This window comes from Stegostoma tigrinum, chromosome 18 (assembly GCF_030684315.1).
Source record: "Stegostoma tigrinum isolate sSteTig4 chromosome 18, sSteTig4.hap1, whole genome shotgun sequence".
NCBI classification, from domain to species: Eukaryota; Metazoa; Chordata; class Chondrichthyes; order Orectolobiformes; family Stegostomatidae; genus Stegostoma; species Stegostoma tigrinum.
In genome coordinates this window covers 48,934,434-48,955,621 of record NC_081371.1, presented here as the reverse complement: position 1 = coordinate 48,955,621, position 21,188 = coordinate 48,934,434, and the positions used below count along the sequence as shown (strand labels likewise).

At 40.6% G+C, this 21,188-nt stretch overlaps 1 protein-coding gene across 4 annotated transcripts in view; it reads right to left on the bottom strand.

Moving 5' to 3' along the window:
- tmtc3 (transmembrane O-mannosyltransferase targeting cadherins 3) overlaps positions 1–21,188 on the bottom strand; it is a 59,887-nt gene that overhangs the window by 23,762 nt on the left and 14,937 nt on the right. For all 4 annotated transcript variants that reach the window (XM_048549002.2, XM_048549003.2, XM_048549004.2 and 1 more), the window contains 3 exons: positions 20,183–20,352; positions 11,975–12,227; positions 8,930–9,078 (listed from right to left, as the gene is read on the bottom strand). In XM_048549002.2, the coding sequence (XP_048404959.1) occupies positions 8,930–9,078; positions 11,975–12,227; positions 20,183–20,352 (572 nt within the window). The remainder of the gene's footprint in view (positions 1–8,929; positions 9,079–11,974; positions 12,228–20,182; positions 20,353–21,188) is intronic.

The following is a 21,188-nucleotide window of genomic DNA, read 5'->3' as shown; positions in this document are numbered from 1 at the left end:
CAGATTGGAAAATAGCCAATGTGACGCCACTGTTTAAAAAAAGAAAGTGGACAAGAAGCAGATAACAATAGGCCTGTTAGCTTAACTTTGGTAGTGGGGAAAATGCTTGAATCTATCAATAAAGAAGAAACAGCAAGATATTTGGATATAAATTGTCCCATTGGGAACACCTAGCATGGGTTCTTGACAGGTAGGTCATGTGTTACTAACTTGCAGGAATTCTTTGAGGACATTGCTTGCATGGTAGACAATGGGGAACCTGTGGATGTGGTGTATCTGGATTTCCAGAAGGCATTTGACAAGGTGCCACACCAAAGGCTGCTACATAAGATAAGTTGCACGGTTTACAGGCAATATATTGGCATGGATAGAGGATTGGTTGACCAGTAGAAAGCAAAGAGTAGGGGTAAATGGATGTTTATCTGGTTGGCGGTCAGTGGTGTGCCTCAGGGAACAGTGTTGGGACCGCAATTGTTTACAATTTACATGGATAATTTGGAGTTGGGGACTAAGTGTGGTATGTTAAAATTTGCAGATGACACTAAGGTTGTAGAGCAAAGTGTGCAGAAGACACAAAGTCTGCAATGGGATATAGATAGTCTGTGAGTGGGCAAAGGCCTGGCAGATGAAGTACAATGTTGATAAATGTGAGGTCATCTATTTTGGTAGGACTAACAGCAAAATAGACTATGTTTTAAATGGTAAAAAATTGAAGCACGCTGCTGTGCAGAGGGACTTGGGTGTCCTTGTGCATGAATCGCTAAAAGTAGGATTGCAGGTGCAGCAGGTAATTAAAAAGACAAATGGAATTTTGTTTGCCATTGCTAGAGGGATGGAGTTTAAAAACAGGGAGGCTATGCTGCAGCTGTATAGGGTCCTGGTGAGGCTACACCTGGAGTACTGTGTGCAGTTTTGGTCTCCTTACTTGAGAAGAGATGTACTAACACTGGAGGGGATGCAGAGGAGATTCACTCGGTTCATTCCAGAGTTGAGAGGGTTGGATTATCATGAGAGACTGAGTAGACTGGGATTATACTCATTGGAATTCAGAAGAATGAAGGGAGATCTTATAGAAACATATGAGATTATGAAGGGAATAGATAAGGTGGAGACAGGGAGTTTGTTTCCGCTAGCAGGTGAAACTAGGACTAGAGGGCATCGCCTCAAAATAAAGGGAAGCAGATGCAGGACTGAGGTCAGGAGGACCTTCTTCAGCCAAAGGATTGCGAATCTGTGGAACTGCCTGCCTAGTGAAGTGGTTGAAGCTGCCTTGCTGAATGTTTTTAAGGCAAGGCTAGATAAATCTTTGAACAGTAAAGGAATTCAAGGTTATGGTGAGTGGGCGGATAATTGGAGCTGAGTCTCAAAAAGGTCAGCCATGATCTTATTAAATGGCAGGGCAGGCTCAAGGGGCCAGATGGCCTACTTCTGCTCCTAGTTCTTACGTTCTAATGATTCATGCATTTTTCGTTTAATCACTAAGGTAATAAGCTGTGCAAACCAGAATACTGAGCGGTCAAAGTAGTAAATTCTAAGCAAGTGAGATGAAGTAGAGGTGAAAATATTTCAGGAGGGAAATTCTTGAGTTTCGGGCTCAGTAACTGAAATATTTGGGTTGAGGTTTTGCCACTAGTTTGAATGCGATTGTCAGGGCCGGACATAATGCTACAAAAATCTCGCCCTCGATTACATAAAACATTCCAGATAAAAAGCATCGTAAAAGGTGGCTTAAACTAAAGAAAAAACCTAGATGCTAGAAATTTGAAATGAAAATGAGAAACCTGGAGAGGTTAATCCCGTATCTCTCTTTCTCCAGATGTTACCAGGCATATTGAGGGTTTCTTCAAAAGACCACAGATGTAGAAGAAGTGGACCATGCAAGCTCATCAAGTCTGATCTAGCATTCAATGAGATCATGGTTGATCTGACAATCCTCAAATCCACTTTTCTAACTATTCTCTATAAGCCTCTATTCCATGACTGCATAAGAAAAATCTAAGTCCTGAATATATTTAACAGCTCAGCCTCTAAAGGCGTCTGCTGTAAAGAAATCCAAAGGTTCACTACCCTTTGGAGTGAAGAAATTCCTCATTTCTTCCTTAAATATGCAAGCCTTTACTCTGAGCTTGTGCCTTGTGGTTCTTGACTCTCCCTCAAGGGGAAACAAGACTACATTAAAAGGAAGCTTTCTGTGCTTTCCAGAAAAGATGCTACTTTGTTTGAAGCAGCTGATGAGTTTTAAGATTGGAATGGATATTAGGACTTGCAAGAAAGGGAAACTAGAATAGAGAATTAAAAACAAATCCCATGATCTGTCAGAATGCAAACTTACACTGAAGTTGCAACTGCTTACATGACCATTTTGCCTTTTTCCAAATATAGTTCAAACAAGACCACTTGAACAGAGGACCTTCCTGCTCAAATACAAATTATTCATCTACAATTGTGGGGTTTTCTGATTTTCTTTGACAAACTCAATAAGCCTGCAGAAGCAACGAAGTTAAATTGACAAGTTGCATTAGAGAAGAGCAAAATGAAACAAGAATCTGTTGTTAAGTATTATATCCAATTTTACGTTCAAAAAGAGCAAATTGCAAACCACATGGGTTTTGTACAAGTAACTAAATCGTGGTAGACAAATATTATCTAAGTGTACAAACAGTTGTAGAATTTTATATTTAGATCAGACAGTTTATTATCATAGCTGTTTAGGAAAACAGACTGCCCTGTAACCTGTTCGGAGCAACAGCTGGACTGGATCTATAGTGAATTTGGATATTTTCACATGCAAGTTATTTTGGAATCTCCCCTTGTCATAAGGTTAGAACTGGGGATATTTGCTGATGATTGCACAATGTTCAGTAGGATTCTTAGGATCTTCAGATCCTAAAGCAATCCATGTCTAAACGCAGGACAATATCGAGGTTTGGGCTGACCAGTGGCAAGTAATCAAAAACAGAAATAGAAATTGCTGAAAAAGCTCACCAGGTCTGGCAGCATCTGTGAAGAGAAATCAGAGTTAACATTTCAGGTTTAGTGACCCTTCCTCAGAACAGACGATAGCTCGGAAAATGTTGGTTTCAACCCAGAAGATAGAATGGAGGGAGGGGGTAAGAAGTAAAAGATAAGTGGGGATAGAGCCCAAAGAGAGAGAAGAGCAGTTGGAAAGACATAGGAGTGAATAACAATCTGGCTTGGAGGGTGAAAAGCTATCAATGGAGACTGTTAGTGGTTAACAATGGGTTGTGTGCGATAGCCACCTATGTGATAACAAGACCTGGGGTGTGGGGGTAGGGGTAAGGTCATGGGAGACCTCAAACTCTAAAGTTATTCAACTCAGTATTGCATTTGGAGGCTGCAGGGTCCCCACATCAGAAAATGAGGTGCTGCCCTTCCAGCTTGCACTGAGCTTCAGTTGAAAACAGCAGAAAGCCAGAGACAGATGTTGCCGTGGAACATAGTGGTGCGTTGAAGGACGGGCAACTGAAAGTTCAGCGTTTTTTACTTTGCAGACAGAAAGTAATATTTGATCCACGTAAGTACCAGACAATGGCCATTCTCCAATAACACAATCCAACCATAGACTCTCAACATTCAATGACACTAGCATCATTGAATCGTCTGCAAACAACATCCTGGGGGTTACCACTGAGCAAAAACCAAAGTAGCTATATAAATACTGGGGCCACAGGAGCAGGTCAGAAGCTAGGAATCCTGCAGTGAGTAACTCACTTCTTGACTTCCTGTCTACCTTCTATAAATCACAAGTCAGGGTTGTGACTGAATACTCCCCAGAATGAATGTAACTCCAACAACATTTGAGGGGCTTGACACCACAGAACAGGAGTGGGCCATTCAGCCTCTCAAGACTGTTCTGCCATTCAATGATATCATAACCATCCAGGAGAAAGCAACCCCCCCTACATCACATCCATAAATATCCACTCTCCCCATCAATGATGCTCAGTAGTAGCAGTATATATCATCTACAAGATGCACTGCAGAAATTCACCAAGATTCCTTAGACCGCACCTTCAAACCCATGACCGCGACCATGCTGGAGATCAACAGCAGTGATGCACGGGAACACCTCCATCTGCACGTTGCACTCCAAACCACTCAAAGCCTGACTTGCAAATACATCTGTGTTCCTTCAATGTCACTGGGTAGAAATTCTGAAACTCCCTCCCTAACGATACAGTGCCTCTACCTATGGCAAATGGTCTGCAGCATTCAAAAGGCAGTTTAGCATCATCTTCAGAAGGACAACTTTGCACAGGCAATAAAGGAAAGCCAACTCCACAGCTGATAAATAAAAAAAACTTTTTCTGGTATTTTAAGGAAAGATGTTACAATGCAATTTATCCAATCTGAATGATTTCTTTAAAATTACTCTAAGTTTTCAGTGTTAGGAAAGGTCAGGGTGTCACAGCAAAAAAAGTTTTGAATACAGAGGCTTCTTGGGCTCTCCAAAAGTTGCTGTTTACTTTGACTGAAGCAGCTGGCAGAGAGCAAGTACTGAAATAGGCAGGTCAACTCAAATCAAGGGGTGTGACGCCCCAGTGATTACGGTCAAAATAAAACCCATTGCTATGACCTGAGTACTTTCAGCTGCCTGGCCCTAAATTAAGAATTTTGTCCCAGAGTATCTGTCTCTTGCTGAGTTCTGATGCAAGGTCCAAACCCAAAACGTTGATTTTCCTAATTTGCTAATGCTGTGTTCCTCTAGCTCCACACGGTGCTGTATCTGTCTCTCTACTTCTCTTCACTCCTTTATTCACACTCCATAAAACCCTCCTCTTTTTTGGAGCTGGATGTCATCTGTGTTAATGTCTCTCTCAGCTTGAGCTCAAATTTTGTTTGATAACTTCTTTGAAAGGATATTTAAATGCATAGGATGTTTTATTACATTGAAATGATACATAAACAGAGTTTCTATTGCCCTTTGCAACAAAACAAAACAAACATTATAAATGATCATTGGGCTTTTAGTTTGGATAAAAGTCCTTCAGCCCATCATGACCACGCCATTCATGAAACATCTATCTATTCTAAAGCCATTTTCCAGCATTGGGACTTTAGCCTTGCATGTTATGGTGTTTCAAGCGCTCATCTAAATACTTCTTAAATGTCTTGGTAGTTCCTGCCTTTATCATACCTTCAGGTGGTTAATTCCAGATACCCACCACCATCTGGGTAACAATTTTTTTCTCAAATCCCCTCTAAAACACTTATTCTTTACTTTAAAACTGCAACTGACCCCTCTACTCAGGGGAAACGTTCCTCTCTATTCACCCTATCTGTCTCGCTCACAACTTTGCAAACTTCAGCTTACGGCCTCATCAGTCATCTCTACTTCAAATGTCATGATTACAAAGCAAGTGATGGAGTTGTCATAAAATCCATCGTTCCATACAGTAACAACTCTGGTGAAACAAAAACAGAAGAGTGCTGGAGGGACTCAGCGAGCCTGGCAGCATTTGTTGACAGAGAAACAGAGTGTGAAGTCCAGTGACCTTTGTCAGAACTGCAAATAGCTGGGATGGGGGGTGGATACAGTATATGGATAGGGGGGGTCAGGGAAAGGATCCAAAAAAAAGGATCAGCAAATAAAGAGCTAGCTTTCTGTTGATTTATCATCAACAAGGTGCTAAGTAGGGTGCTAACAAAGAGTGCAAATGGCTGAAGATACGTTGGTTGTGCTAGGAGCAATCCATACAAAACACCACCTGAGGGCATGGGTAACTAACTGAGAGGAGTACATTCACGTAAGGTACCTAAGCAAAACAACTCTAGTGAGATGGTGGCAGAAGGGTAGTGTCATGGGGCCATCAACCTAGAGGCCTGGGCTAATACATTTGGCAGTTGGTGGGAATTTAAACTGACTTAATGGAACTGCAACTGAAACCTAGTCTCAGTAATGGTGACCATGACAACTATCACTGATTGTCATAAAAGCCAGGATGATCCAATAATGCTGTGTTCACCCAGCTTGCCCTGCATACCTTCTGAAATGCCCATATCAAGCCCACAACATGGTCAAGGACAATTAACCATGGGCAACAAATGCCTACACCCTGCGACACCCACACACCCTGAAAGAATCAATAATAAAAACAACTGAGTTAATTGTGTTCTCTCAGAATAAGGAAACCAGAATTAAGTTGTTTGTAGAATTTAGTTGATTTAAGTCGCAGATTGGGAAGCAGCATATATATCTTTGTCCATGGTCCAAAGAAAACAATCTATACAAATTTAGTTGTTAGGCCAAATTTTGCTTCATCAGATATTAGCAGCTCCTAATCTTTAACCAAGTAGGGTAAACACTGAAGAAAGCTGCTAACATTTTGGTAGGGCAGTTAAGATAAGAGTCACAAGGGAGATGATGTAGTAGCAGGAATGTCACTGGTGACCCTCACATCTATAGTAGAATATTACTCTGCATAAGCGGTATTAGTAGAAGGGTGAATCTTGCAACAATCGATGCGACAAAACCTATCAACCACACTGCACAGGAGACCATTCTGCCCATGTTATCTCTATAGCTATCCAATTAGTCCCTTTTCCTGTTCTTTTCCCATAATCATGCAATTTTCTCTGCCTCAAGTACTTATCCAATTCTCATTCCAAAGATTCGACTTTTCACCTCTGAACCAAACACTGGTTCTGTACGCTGGTTGAGGTTTGGACCAAATGACATTGAAATACAATGACATTACACATGAAAAGACAAAAATTATGGTGCCCCAATACAGATACAGATTTCTCAGTACTCCAGTATGCACTTGCCTCCATCTGGATTTGTTGGAAACTATCAAAATGTACGGATCCTTCATGGATGTTTCTTATCTAAGTTGGATGGAATTGGGCGAAAGATTCAGCCGAGTTAAAGAGGTCATTGCATATTTGCAGGGACGCTTTGAGGGCACCCATAAAACATTTCCTCTGTGTTCATGATAACCATTCACCTTGATCAAGCTTGGAGTTGAAATGTATTTACTGATGAATTCTAGCAAACACGGCAGACATTTTGTACACTGCAGGGTCCCAGAATTATATGAGATCAATTGACTATGCATTCTATTCATAGTAATCGAGAGATAAATGTCAGCCAGAGCACCAAGAACTCTATTCATTTAATAGTGGGTGCGGGAACATTTAACTTCACCTGGAAGGGGATACAGAGAACACTAAAATATGGCATTACTTAGCTCAGCTGAAGTCATAACAGACTTGAAATATTTACTCGTTTCTCTCTTCACAAATACCACCAAACCTACTCAGTTTCTCCTGTACTTTTTGTTTTTATTTCAGCTTTAAAGCATTCACAGAATTTTGCTTTCATTCAGGGGGATGAGGAGAAATCTGGAACACAGGAACAGAAGTAGGCCATTTATCCCCTCAAGCTTGTTTTGCCAATTAATGAGATCATGGCCGATCTGTGGTCTAACTTCACTGAAATGCTTTTGGTCCATATCCCTGAATTTGTTTGCTTACAAATTTAACTCAGCTGTAAAACTAACACCTGATCAAGCGTTAACTACCATTTGTGGAAGACAGTTCCAAGTCTCTACCACCCTTTCTGTGTAGAAGTGCTTCCTAACATCTTTCATAAAGTCTGTGAATTATGGTCAGACCATGTCCCCTAGTTCTAGTATCCCCAAATACTGAAAACAGTTCCTCTTTATCTATTCTCTCTTTTCCTCGTAATACCTTGAAGACTTCCATCAGATCATTTCATAATTTTCTAAATTCTTGAGATAACAAGTCTCATTTGTACAACCTTTCCTCATAACTTAACTCCTGCAGTGCAGGTGTCCTTCTAGTGAACTTCTTATGTACTTCCTTCAAGGCCAATATATCCTTCCTATGATGAGTGATACCCAGATCTGCTCTCTGTACGGCAAGTAGGTTTAATAGGGTTTTGCATAACTGAATCAGAAGATCCAAGTCAGAAGAACAGCACAGTCAGGTGGGAGACTTGGCTGTGGGTGATTCTAGAGGGCAGCAAGACATAAAACCATGGAAGGTAATGGACAAATTAGGTAGGATGTACAGCATTGAAAATAAGCCATTTGATCCAACTGGTCTCTACGCCTGTGCTTCTGCTCCACATGAGTTTCCCAAATGCTCTACTTCTAATTGTATCAGGCCTCCTATGCTTTTCACCTGAATGCATTCATCCAGCTTCACTTCAAACTCATCTATGCCATGTGCCTCAATTACTTACAAGTCAAGAACTTACCCTGAATGTTTTATTGTATTTATTAATGACTATCGTTTATTTGTGCATCATAGTCTGGAAGCACCACAAACCCCAATCTGTGGAAAGATCTCATTTTCGTCTGTCAAACCAAATCTCTACATGGTGCTAAAAATCATCACTAACTTTTCTTTAGGAGAGAATCAGTCTGTTCTAGTTTTTTTGACAGGGATAATTTGGCAGTTTTGGCTTTACACTCTTTGAACCATCTCCCCATCTCTTGCATAATATAGAGATCAAAGCTGTACACAGTAACTATGGATCTAACCAGGTTTCCAGGCACAATAAAATAAAAGAACTGTGGATGCTCAAGATCTGGGACAAAAACAGAAATTGCTGGAAAAACTCAGCAGGTCTGGCAGTATCTGTGGACAGACAGCAGTTATTATTTTGGGTCCAGTTCTGAAGGCAGTTCACTGGAATCAAAATGTTAACTCTGCTCTGTCTCCACAGATGCTGCCAGACCTGTTGAGTTTTTCCAACAATTTTTGTCTTTGCTCTATAAAATTTAAGTGCTTTTCAATTATAGCCCCTCAGAAATTAGTTAGAATTAAGCAATGCTCCCAATTCTATTTTCATTCTACTGTTAACAATCAATGCAGAACATTCTGCACACTGAACACTTAAGTGAATGAGCACAAGGATCCAACATAATTATAACAATACCATGCATCTGCTATCTTCTTCCATCCATGGGCAACCAGGAAACAAAACCCCATGCTCGGAACATAAAGCACACGCTCTGCTACCACAAAGCCAACAGGGAAGAACAAGTTTGATGCCGGAATGAATGGTAACACCATGAAGGAAAGTGCCTGGAAAGAGAGAGCATTGTTTGAGCCGCATATAGAATTAGATGTTAAACAATAAGTAGTTTCACAAGACATTCTCGAGCACTTTGTGTGAAAGAACACAAGCCATGTCACAACTACTGCTGGCTGAGGGTGAAGATCAAAATGAAGTGGTGAAAAAGTCTGAAAAAAAAACAAGTCTCGCAGAGTGAGGATGGCAGGGAGATGTAAACTAAGAAAGACTCCTCATTAATGCAAGACTTTACCTCATCTGCCTTTTCAATAATAATAATACTGAAATGAAAGAGAATGGGTAGGCACTCACATTGTGGTTATGTCAGCATGTCAGGCCAATGTTCTAGGGAGATGAGTACAAATCCTGCTAGGCCACACAGTGAAATTTGAACTCTTAAAAACCTAGAGTGAAGAGCTCACAGCCACATAACCTTGGTCAAATGTTGTAAAATCCTAATTGATACGCTAACGCCCTTTGGGAAGTAAATCTACTGCCCTAGCCTGCACTGGTCCATGTGACTCCACTTGCTCAGCAATGTGGTTGACTCATAACTGCCCTCGGGGCAATCAGAAGCCGGCAATAAATGATGTTCCAGCCATTTATGCCCAACTCCCATCAACAAATAAAAAAAGCAACCAACATGCAAACTTTACAATTAAACATTAAAATCAATTATTAAACACCAAAAATATTACAACAGAAACTTTTTAAACACATTTATTCCACTGCTCATCTTGCAGGTTTGGTTTTCCCTGTTTCAATCTTTGAACAGTGCAAAACTGAGTCAAAACTTCCTCAGAAGGGTCCCCAGCCAAAACGCCAACTTTCCTTGTCCTCTAATGCTGCTTGGCCTGCTGTGTTCCTTCAGCTCCACACTGTGTTATCTCTGGCTCCAGCATCGGCAGTTCTTACAATCACAGTTTATAGCTGTGGAACACACTACAATTGTGCGTTTTTTGGTTCTCTGGAAGAGATAGTGCTAATTATCCTTTGTTTCTCTGGTTGTTGTACAATCAGGTGACTTGGTGGAGTATTTTAGTCAGAATAAGTGTCTCACCTATCAGCCAGACTAGGCTGAACTTGCTATAGTAGCAGAATTGGACAGTACTTCAAATGACCTCAGTTCTTAAAGACACAAGGAGCTCCAAACAAAATGGGCACATAAAATTAAAGCAACTTGCACTTATACAATACTTTTAACTTAGTGAAATGATACAAGATGTTTTGCAGCAGTAGCATAAACCATAGAGTACTGGACCCAGCTACAGAAAGAGCTATTAGGACAAGGGACCAAAAAGCTCTTAAAAAGCAGGGTTCTGAATAATGACTTCAAGGAAGGGAAGAAAAACAGAGGAAGAGGCGGATAAACGTGGCAAGTGAATTCCAGAATTTATTGCTTTCGGCAAATGAAAGCACAGTTTGTCTAAGAGACCAGAATTAGTAGATCGCAGGGACCCGGGACAGACGTAAGGATGGAAGAACTGGGAGCAAAGCCACTGACAAAACTAGATATACAAGCACTGCTGCACCATTCACACTGGTTCATATCATATTATTGCACATCTGTGTGTCCTTCATCTCTCTCTCCAATCTAACTAACTAGCATACCAAATCATGGGGGCAAGCTGAGAGATTGAGTCAAGATTGAAAGATTAAAAAAACTGGAAACTGTACCAAACGAAACATGCACAGTAGCCATTTTAAACAGAAGAAATCTATTCAATTTCCTGATAAAGGTGATGAATGGATGCAGGTAATTGGGAAGACAAATGGAATGCTGGCCTTTATTTCAAAGCGAATGGAGTATAAAAGGACACAAGTCAGACCACAACTGGAATACCATGAACAATTTTGGGCCCCATATCTAAATAAATATATGCTGGTGCTGGAAACAATCTGGAGAAGGCTCACTAGGCTATCAGGTACGGAGGGATTGTTATGAGAAGAGGTCGTGTGGATGGGGACTGTGTTTGTTGGAACATAAAAGAATGAGGGACCAACTTAATAAAATATACAAGATTCTTAGGGGCTACATCGTGTAGATATGGACAGGCTGTTTCCTCTTGCAGAAAAGTGTGGGACCAGAGGGCATAGTCTCAGAATAAGAGGTTTCACATTTAAGATAGATGAAGAAGTTCTTCTGAGGTCAGTGAATCTGTGGAATTGTCTACTATGGAGGGCTGCTGAGGTTGGGCTGTTGCATATATTCCAGGCTGAGAAGGGCAAATTTTTAATCAGTAAGGGAATTAAGGGTTCAGGGGAAAAGGCAGAAAAGTGGAGTTGAGAATTATCAATGAGATCAGCCATGACCCCACTGGATGGCAGAGCAGACTCAATAGGCTGAATGGCCTGCTTCTGCTCCTACATTTTCTGGTCTTACATGTGTTTTATGAAACAAATCATCTGAACTTGGATGCAAGGTTTTCATGATTCCATAGCTTTCTGCAGTATTTGCCCATTTAAATAACATTCAGTTCCTCTATTCTTCCTGCCAAAGCACATAATCTCATACTTCACATTACAGCCAAGTAATAGCACACCCAAATTTGCATACACATTTTGCAGCGGTTATCATGGCATCATACAACACAAGAAGACAGCCATTTAGCTTACTGTGCCCCTGTCAGCTCTTTGAAAACTATACATTTACTCCCATAACCTTACATCTCTCCCCTTTGCATATCCAATGCCAGCTCAAACATTATGACTAAATCTGTTTCTGTTATCTTTGCAGGTAACATACTACAAATCGTAAGTTGCTGCAATAAACAATTCTCATCTTCTCCTCAGTCTGATTCTCTTGTCAACTTCCTCTAACCTGTATCCTTTGGTCACTGCAAGTGGAAAACTCTCTTTTTAATTGCATACAGCAACTAGCAGGCCAGCTTCCGCAGCTGCTCTTACCATTATTACAACTTGGGATGATTCTCCAGGATAGCGAAGACTATTATGTATCAATAGAGCCATTAAACAGTAGAAAATCACTGTGGCGAGGTTTCGAATATCAAAGAATGATTCCACTAATGGAACAGTGCCCATTGTCCAGTCACAGCACAATTCTGACGGGTTCAGGAGAAGCCAACCATTCAGGGGCAAGAGGTAGTTGAACGTGAGCTGCCTTACAGGGCTTGGACTGACAGCAGCTGGATTATCAAACCTGCAATAGATAAATTACATTACTGGAAAATTCTAAAATTAAAACCTGGCATCCATTGAACAAAGCTTACAACTATTCTGCATCTTTAACACTAAAATGGCTAGAGGTGCTTATAGAAGTATTAACCAATTAAATTTCAAACTAAGTCACATGGAAATATTAGCACAGGTGATCAACAGTTTCAAGGTAATAAAGAGGACTTAAAAGGAGGAAAAGTCCTTTTGGCCAATTAGCCTAACATCTATTACTGGAAAAATACTGGCATCCATGATAAAGGAAATAATTGCAACACATTTAGAAAACTGTAATCTAATCATGCAGAGTCAGCACGGTTTCATGTAATGGAAATCATATCTGACCAATTTATTGGAGCTTTTTGAAGAAGTCTCAACCAGAGTGGATAGAGAGGAACCAGTTGGTGTATTGTATTGGGAATTCCAGAATGCATTAGTCAAAGTACCTCACAAAAGATTAAGTCTTAAGATAAGAGCCTCTATTTTGGAGATATTGTGTTAGTGTGGATAGAGAGTTGGCTAATGGACAGGAAACAAAGTGGGGACAAGGTGTTATTTTTCAAGTTGGCAATCTGTAACCAGTGTTCCACAGGGAACAGTGCAGGAAATGCAACTGTATACAATATTTACAATACATATTAATGATTGTATACAATATATATTAACGACTTGGAGGAAGAAAGTGAATGTAGAGTTGCTAAATTTGCAAAAGGCACAAAGAGGTGAAAAGGAAAACTGCAAGGTCTACTGAAGTTTACAAAAAAATTGATAGGTTAAGTAAATGGGCAAAACGTTGGCAAATGAAGTACAGTGTGGGAAAATGTGAAGTTGCTCATTTAGGAAGGGAGAACAAAAGAACAGAATATTATTGAAATAGAGAAAAACTGCAGGAAGTTGCAACACAAAGGTACTCAGGGCATTTGTGCATGAAGCAGAAAGCTAACACACCAATGCAGCAAGTAGTCAGGAAGGCTAATGGAAAGTTGGCTCTGATTTCAAGGAGGGTGGTTGGAGGATAACATCTGGAGCACTGAGACCAGTTTTGGACCCATTATTAAAGGGGAAATATAATTCATTGGAGGCAGATTAGAGAAGATTCATTACAATCATGCCCAGTATGAAAGGACTGCCTCATAAGCAAAGGCTAAACAGCTTGAGTCTCGACTCACTGGAATTCAGCAGAATGGAGAAGAGGTCTCATTGAAACATATAGGATTCTTAAGGGGATTGACAGGGTAAACACTGAAGATATTCCCCCTCTCAAAGCATTGAGTGTCGTTTGAAATTCTTGTCATAGACAGCTTTGGGGAGGCAGAGTCCTTATGTATATTTACAGCTGAGGTAGATAGATTCTTGATCAGTGAGGAAATTGAAGGTTGTAGGGTAAAAACAAGAAAGTAGGACTCAAGTAATGTTGGATCAGCCATGATACTATTGAATGGCAGAGCAGGACTGAGGGGCTGACCTGCATACTCCTCTTCTTATGATCTTTAAGCCGGATCTGAAATGTGGTGAATCACGTGCAACTTGTTTCTTAACTCCATTCATATTCCTCAGCTCCCTAATCACATGTGTGTTGGCAAAAATCTCAGATTTAAAATGCTCTTTGTGGAAGACAGATTCAACAACTATCTTCTCTGCCTTGTGTGAAGGTGTTTGTATATCGTTACCTGAATGCCTGGCACTAAATTTACAGCTACATTCTCTTGTCCTGCACGGAACAGTTTCTGTTGACCCATCTTCCCAGTTCATTTGAAAACCTCAATAAAATAGTTTAGTACTCATCTATGTTCCAGGGAATACATCTAATTCAGCCACGTACATTGGCCCCCGCAATTATGCAAGGTCTCAACTTTAAAATTCTCATCTTTCATTTCAAATCCTTTGATAGCCTCACCTTGTGTCTCTAAGCTTTCTCAACCCTACAAAGCTGAGATACCTGCAATTCTCACTCTTGAATACCCCCACTGCATTTGCATCACCCATAATTGCCTTCAGTTGTCAAAAAAACAAGCTCTAGTGTTCCATTCCCAAACCCCTCTGCCTCTTATTTGTTCTTTAAGCCAATCTCAAAGCTAATCTTTTGGCCAGGTGCCATGTTGTTTCCTAATTTGGTCAGTGCCAAACTTCTCTTCATAACAAGTGAAGTTATAGCCGATGTAATCCCTCTTCACAACCTAACCCTTGAAACTCAGATAACACAGCTTAGAGAGAGAATTGAAGAATTTAGGACCTAGATAGATAACGCATCATCAAGTTTTTTGAAACCGTTCAACATTTGGGTACACATATTTGAATTATTTAGGAAACTCAATGATTTGTTTTGTCAAAACAAGTAGCATACGGGGTGAAGATATGTAACTTGTTGATTGATCATTTGTGTGCATTGATTGGCTGCCAAGTGTTAGTTGGGACAGCAAATCAATCAGTTCTTCTCTTCAAATGGTGCCACAGGATCATCTGGAATTTCCTTAGAAGGACAGACCTGGCCAGGTGCCTCAGATATAGATTGATATGTCTGAAATTTAGCACTCTTTCAGCACTACAGTCATTCATCCGAACAGAGTGACGCTTGAGCCCGCAACTTTCAATTTGGAAACAAAATCTTGTGAAGATTGCTGACAAGGCAGGAGTCTTAAGATAGTGATGGCCACATGGTATTATCACTAAATTATTAATCCAGATACCCAGGTCATGTGATGGGGCTCCTGGTTCAAATCCAGCCATGACAAATGGTGGAATGTGAATTCTGTAAAAATATGGAAGATCCGGCATAAAGACACTGTAGATTGTTGACAAAACCCATCAGGTTCACTGAAGTCCTTTAAGATGGCCACTACCTTCACTATATGGATCTTATGATTTAAAGGAAATCTGTCATCCCGACCTGGTCTGGCCTCTCTGTGATTCCACAATGTGGGACACTTGATCTCTGGCCAATAAACACGGGCCTAGCCAGAGTAAAATAACAGAACACGATTTAAATAGAGGAAAGCTGCAACACAAAGGGACTCGGGGTATTTGTGCAGGAAACACAAAGGCAGTGCACTGCTGCAGCAGTCAATCAGGAGGGCTAATGAAACATTGGTCTTTATTTCAACAGGGTTGGTTGGAGCATAACAATGGGGAAGTCTTCCTGCAACTGTACAAGGTGCTGATGAGATCATATCAGGAGTACTGTGAGCAGGTTTGGTCCCATTATTGAAGTTATGATATTTCACCATTCAAAGAAGATACAATAGGAAATCCCTGATATGGAGAGATTATCTTATGAATAAAGGTTAAGCAGGTTGAGTCTCTATTGAGTGGATTTTGGAAGAATGAAAGGGTCTCATTGAAACAGGAGATTCTCAAGGGATTGACAGCGGACAGCAAAAAATACAAGGATGTTTTCCCTCGTGGGAGAGTCTAGGACAGGAGTGCATTGTCTCAGAATAACGTGCCAGTTTCAGACTGACATGAGGAGGAATTTCCTCCCAGATGGTTCAGTGTCTTTGAAATTCTTTGCCACAAACAGCTGTGTGTGTGTGGGGTGGGGGGAGGAGGAGGAGGTGGTGGTGGGGGGGGGGGGGGGGGGGAGGGAAGAAGGAGATAGCCCTTACATATATTTAAGGCTGAGATAGACAGATTCTTGACCAGTAGGGAAATGAAGGTCATGGGGAAAGGGCAGGAAAGTGGATGTGAGGAATGTCAGATTAGCCCTGATCCTACTGAATGATGATACAGACTTGAGACACTAAAGGACTTACTCCTGTTTTTATGGTCTTATGGTCACATCTTGTCAACAAACGTTTTTAAAAAGCCGAAAAACATTACCCCATTGCAACTTTGAGGGAAGGACCACCAAATCTAATGACAATCAGACATTAGGGAGATTAGAGTTGCACATTTGCCTAGAGTGAAAAGCCTGGACATTCCACTCAGCGAGAGCGGCAGGCCACTGGTCTTGTATTTGGGAACACCTCAAAACTGATGGGGTCTGCTACTGGAAGAGCATCCACAATTGCAGAGGACCAACGAGTAAGTTAAGTGGTGTGTGTCTGTCCGTGTGCATCTGCGACTGTGCACACACGCGTGTGGAGTGGCAATGAGAAGGAGTGTTTCTAGGATTGAGGCCACGGTGGGAGATGGCGACAGGAGGGTTCGAAGCCAGGGCAGGGGGTTGGTTTGTAGTGGACATCATCCTGCCCTGTGCACTGTCCCAATCAGGCACTGACCACCTTTAATCACCAACCCCCAGTCCTCGGGTGACCAGGGACATGCATCTGTAAACCTCAGGTCCCACGATGTCAGACCCAAGTGCGATTACATCAATACCAACTATGTGAACTGAGGGTAAAGGGGTGAAGCAAGGAAGGATGGATTTCAAAATACCACATAATTAAATGCCCTTCCTGCCTCTAAATTCACCATCTCCAGGAGCAAAGATTCTGTCCCCAAGCATGAAAAAGCAGATTCTTAAGGCTGTGCATTTTTGGAAAAAGTAATATTTCATTGCCTAATGGCTTATTTGGAATATGTAAACATTTTGGACGTTATAAGCTACACTTCCATTTTGCAAGTTTCAGGATATAAATCAAGATATACGACTTACAAGAACATGTACTAGATTCACCTGAGTGAGCAATCTGAGTTTAGCAATAAGACAGTATTGTTTTGTAAACTATTTGAAAACTCCAGAGCACCATCTACTGACCAAATAAATTTCTTTCATAAAATAAATGAAATCTTTTTAACCACACCTGTAAATATCAGGGCATTTCCTCTGTTGGTAAATCAAGAGTTTTATTTTGATAGCTGAAACTACAAGAATTTGATAGTATTGAAATATATCATATTTATATACTACAACAATTTAAAGTGATGGAAAGATGATACAACAGTGGACTTCACAGGACAAGAGATACAGAAACAGGCCATTTGGTTCCTTTAATTCAGTGATGGGGCATGAGCAATGCTGGCTGAGCCATCATTTATTGCCCATTTAGGTAGTCACAAAGCCACTCAGGAGGAAATACCAAGAATCTTACTCAGTGGCAATGAAGGAAAGGCAATAAATTTCCAAGTCAGGATGGTGAGTGGCTTGCAGGGGAACTTGCAGATGATGTGCTCCCATGTTTCTGCTGTCCTTGTCCTTCTAGATTGTACAGAGGTCATAGGTTTGGAAGATGTTATCTAAGGAGCTTCGGCGAATTTCTGCAGTGTATCTTGTGGATTGTAAGGATTGATGCTACTGCGTGTCAATGATGGAATGGGTGAACGTTGTGGTGCCAATCCAGCTTTGTCCTGGATGTTGTCAAGGTTCTTGAATGCTTTGGAGCTACATTCATCCAAGAGGGGAATATTCCATCACACTCCTGACTTGTGAATTGCAGGAAGTGGACAAACCTTGAGGAGTAAGATGGTGGTTACAGGTTCCTGAATTCTGAACTGCTTTTGTAGCCAGGATAATGTGAGGCTGGATGAACACAGCAGGCCAAGCAGCATCTCAGGAGCACAAAAGCTGACGTTTCGGGCCTAGACCCTTTTGTAGCCATGTTGTTTATATGGTCAGTCTGGTTCAGTTTCTGGTCAATGGTAACCTCCAGCAATTCAGTTATGGGAATGCTACTGCCATGTCAAGGAGCATTAACACCAGAAGACCACCAGACAAATAGCAATAAGTAGGCCATTTCGCCTATTGAGTTTGCTCCGCCATTCAATGCGATTATAACTGATCTAATAATTCTCAACTCCACTTTGCTGCCTTTTCCCCATAATCCTTGAATCACTGATTAAAAATTAGTCTATAAAAACAATAACAACGCAGCCCTCTGCATGAAAGAATTCCAGATTCACTATCCAATTCAAACAGCATGCCTCTTTTTAACAATGCATTCAATTTGGTGATCTAATCTAGAATGAATAGAACTCACTTGACTGATCCATGCGAGTGGCACCTCTCCTGGGATCAGCAATTTGTACATTTCTGATAAAATACTAACCAACAGATCCTGCTCTGCACTGTCCAATGGTCAGCTTTGAATTAAGATGATTGATCAATAGTAACAAACAAATCACATAAATACACCATTATTCATTTGATTGAACTGCATCTTAAATTTTGTTGCCACACCTTGATTTCCTCATCAGAATACTCCTACGCAACAAAAACCTAACATTTTCAGTTTTGAAATGGGAATCACTACGAGGGAGGAAAAATAAAATAAACTTATCACATTTTTTAGTATACGGGGTGGACTGCTGGGAATTGACAAAACATGAGATCATCCACCCAAGCCACAACAACACCTATTTTGAAGACAGTGTATCCACAATGTTAGAGCTTCACAGCTGACCAAGCTGAAGGAAACAAATTTGACATCTTCAAGACCTATTTTTAGACGCATACTTCAGTTTATAAGTCTTTTTAAATTATCACTATGAGGTCCCATCAGGCTGACTTGGTGCTAATTCTTCATCTTTCGTCAGAATATATATGTTAGTCTGTGATGGTAACTCAACCAAAATAGATGCAGAAACTAACCTCATTTGATTTTTTTTGGCAGGTGGGGAGGGAGGGAAAGGTCACAAATATTCACTGTGCATGAAGAAGTTGTTTCTGCCATTACCCAGAATGGCCTGAGTCTAATTTTAAGATTGTGCTCGGTTGTTCTGGAATCCTCCACAAGGATTAAAACTAAACCACACTCTTCATCCTATAAATTCTGTTAATTATCTTGAAACTCATCAATTAAACCACCCTTAATTTTCTATTATAGAGTCATACAGCACAGAAACTGACCCTTCACTGCCAACAATCCATGCCAAACAAAACTTGTTCCACCCGTCTGCTTCTGGCCCATATCCCTCCAAACATTTCCTTTCCATATTCTTATTTAAGTGTGTTTTAAACATTGTAACTGTGCCTGCATCCACCACTTCCTCAGGAAGTTTAATCCACACACAAACTACCCTCTGCATAAAAAATTTGCCCCAATGGCTTTTTTTTAAAAAATCTCACTCCTCTCACCTTAAAAATATACCGCCCAGTCTTGAAATTCCACATCCCAGGGAAAAGGCACCTATCCATACCTCTCATGATTTAATTCTTCTCTGTAAGTTTGAGGAAACACAAGACTTTCATAAGAGATTTCCCCTCCTTCATTGGGTTACCTTCCCTGTTCTCACCACTGAGATGTCAATATGTAATGCCTAACTAATGGCACACAGGGACAGCAAAGCCCACCACATTTTCAACATCTGTTGGAAGATGGTATGGCTCCCTCTGCTGGTGACTGTGAATGAAGAGAGCACTAACTACTAGCAGGCAATTAGAAAGTGATTCCTTTTACTTTGACTTAGCGTCGCCTGATAAAAACTACAATTCTCACTGCTATCCTATGACTACCAACTCTGGAGAGATTTTGCCAAAGGCGAGAACATGAAAGAAACGAAGAGCGGGTTTAATAGATGCTGTAAACCATCATGCAAGAGCAATGTTGGCTACAATTTTTATTCATCCCTCCAGAGAGCATCAGAATATTCACTAAATTGGCTTCAACGGCCAGAAGAAAACAGAAATGCTTTGGTTTGATTCAAATATTATCAAGGGTGCAAAAGGCTTATAGGAGCAACTGTTGTATAAGTAACACTCATAATTACAGCACAGAAACAGACAACTCAACCAAAATATCCATTCTAGTTTTTATGTTTCATGACCCTCCTCTCACATGCATTGAATTCTATTGAAATATTTTTGTATTTCTTTCTCCCTCATGCACTTCCTTCTAAGTGTGTCTGTGCTATTGACCTTAAGCACCTCCAGTGGTAATGAGTTTCACATTTCCACCAATCTGTGCACAAAGAATTTTCCCAGACTTATTACGATTCTCTTAAATTTATGGCCCCGGATTGGAGTTCCACCCAAGTTATGTCGAGTGATTAAGTCAAATAGTTTACCTGGTGAAAATTGGCAGCTGAGACTGAATGACCTGAACTCGGACAATGACAAGCAGAAGAGTGCTCAGCATCAAAAAAATAAGTTTGATTAGAGTCTGGAGAACCCATGATGGCAGATTGCCCTTCCCTCGTACCAAGTGGACCATGTCTCCCAGAACGTGTAGAGTGAACTGTAAGAAAGATAAACAATTATTTAAAAGGAACTGCATTCAGCTATCACAACTCTAAGCTAACAAACAAGAGTCTTTTTAGGCTAAATCTTGGTGGAAATTTAACAGCATATTAAAGATTTACAGGAATGTTTAATACCACTAGTCAGTTTGACAAAGAGTTCAGCGGATCGAGAGATATGAGGAGTTACAAATTTCTTCAATTGTTCCATAAATGTAGCTAATCATGGAATTTCACCCCTAGCCTTCTTGTTTGCTTTTGAGATCTTGCAGGACTGGCACATAATTGCCCACTGTCCTTGCGTGGAACATAAATACCGTTTTAACAATTCCTAATGGAATGCTAATCAAGTTCTGATTGCTCTATTGTCCTAAACATACTGTTATTAGGTCATGCTTCTAACAAGTTATGGCACTGAACCTATTCAAATTTATTTAGAGGTTCAACTAATATAAAGTGTCCTTTTCCAGCAAGTTTTCACCTACATGTACTCAATGCTTTTTGTGTTTAATTGCTGAATTGCTCAAATTTAAGGACACAACAGGAACTTCAAGGAGCATAGTTGTAATTGGTCTTTCAAGGATTGATTAATCTGAAATTGATTTTGCACCGGAGCCTTTCAAAGATCTAGTAAGGCACACATGAATCCTGAGCCTGCTCTGGTACTCTACACATCAGTGTGTCATGGATAGTGTTTTGTAGGAGCCTGGAAACACTTCCATCCCACCTATCACCTCAACTCAAAATCTGCAAAAATGTACATTAAACCTTCCCACTGTGTCTGATCAAGATAATAAAATGTGAGGCTGGATGAACACAGCAGGCCAAGCAGCAT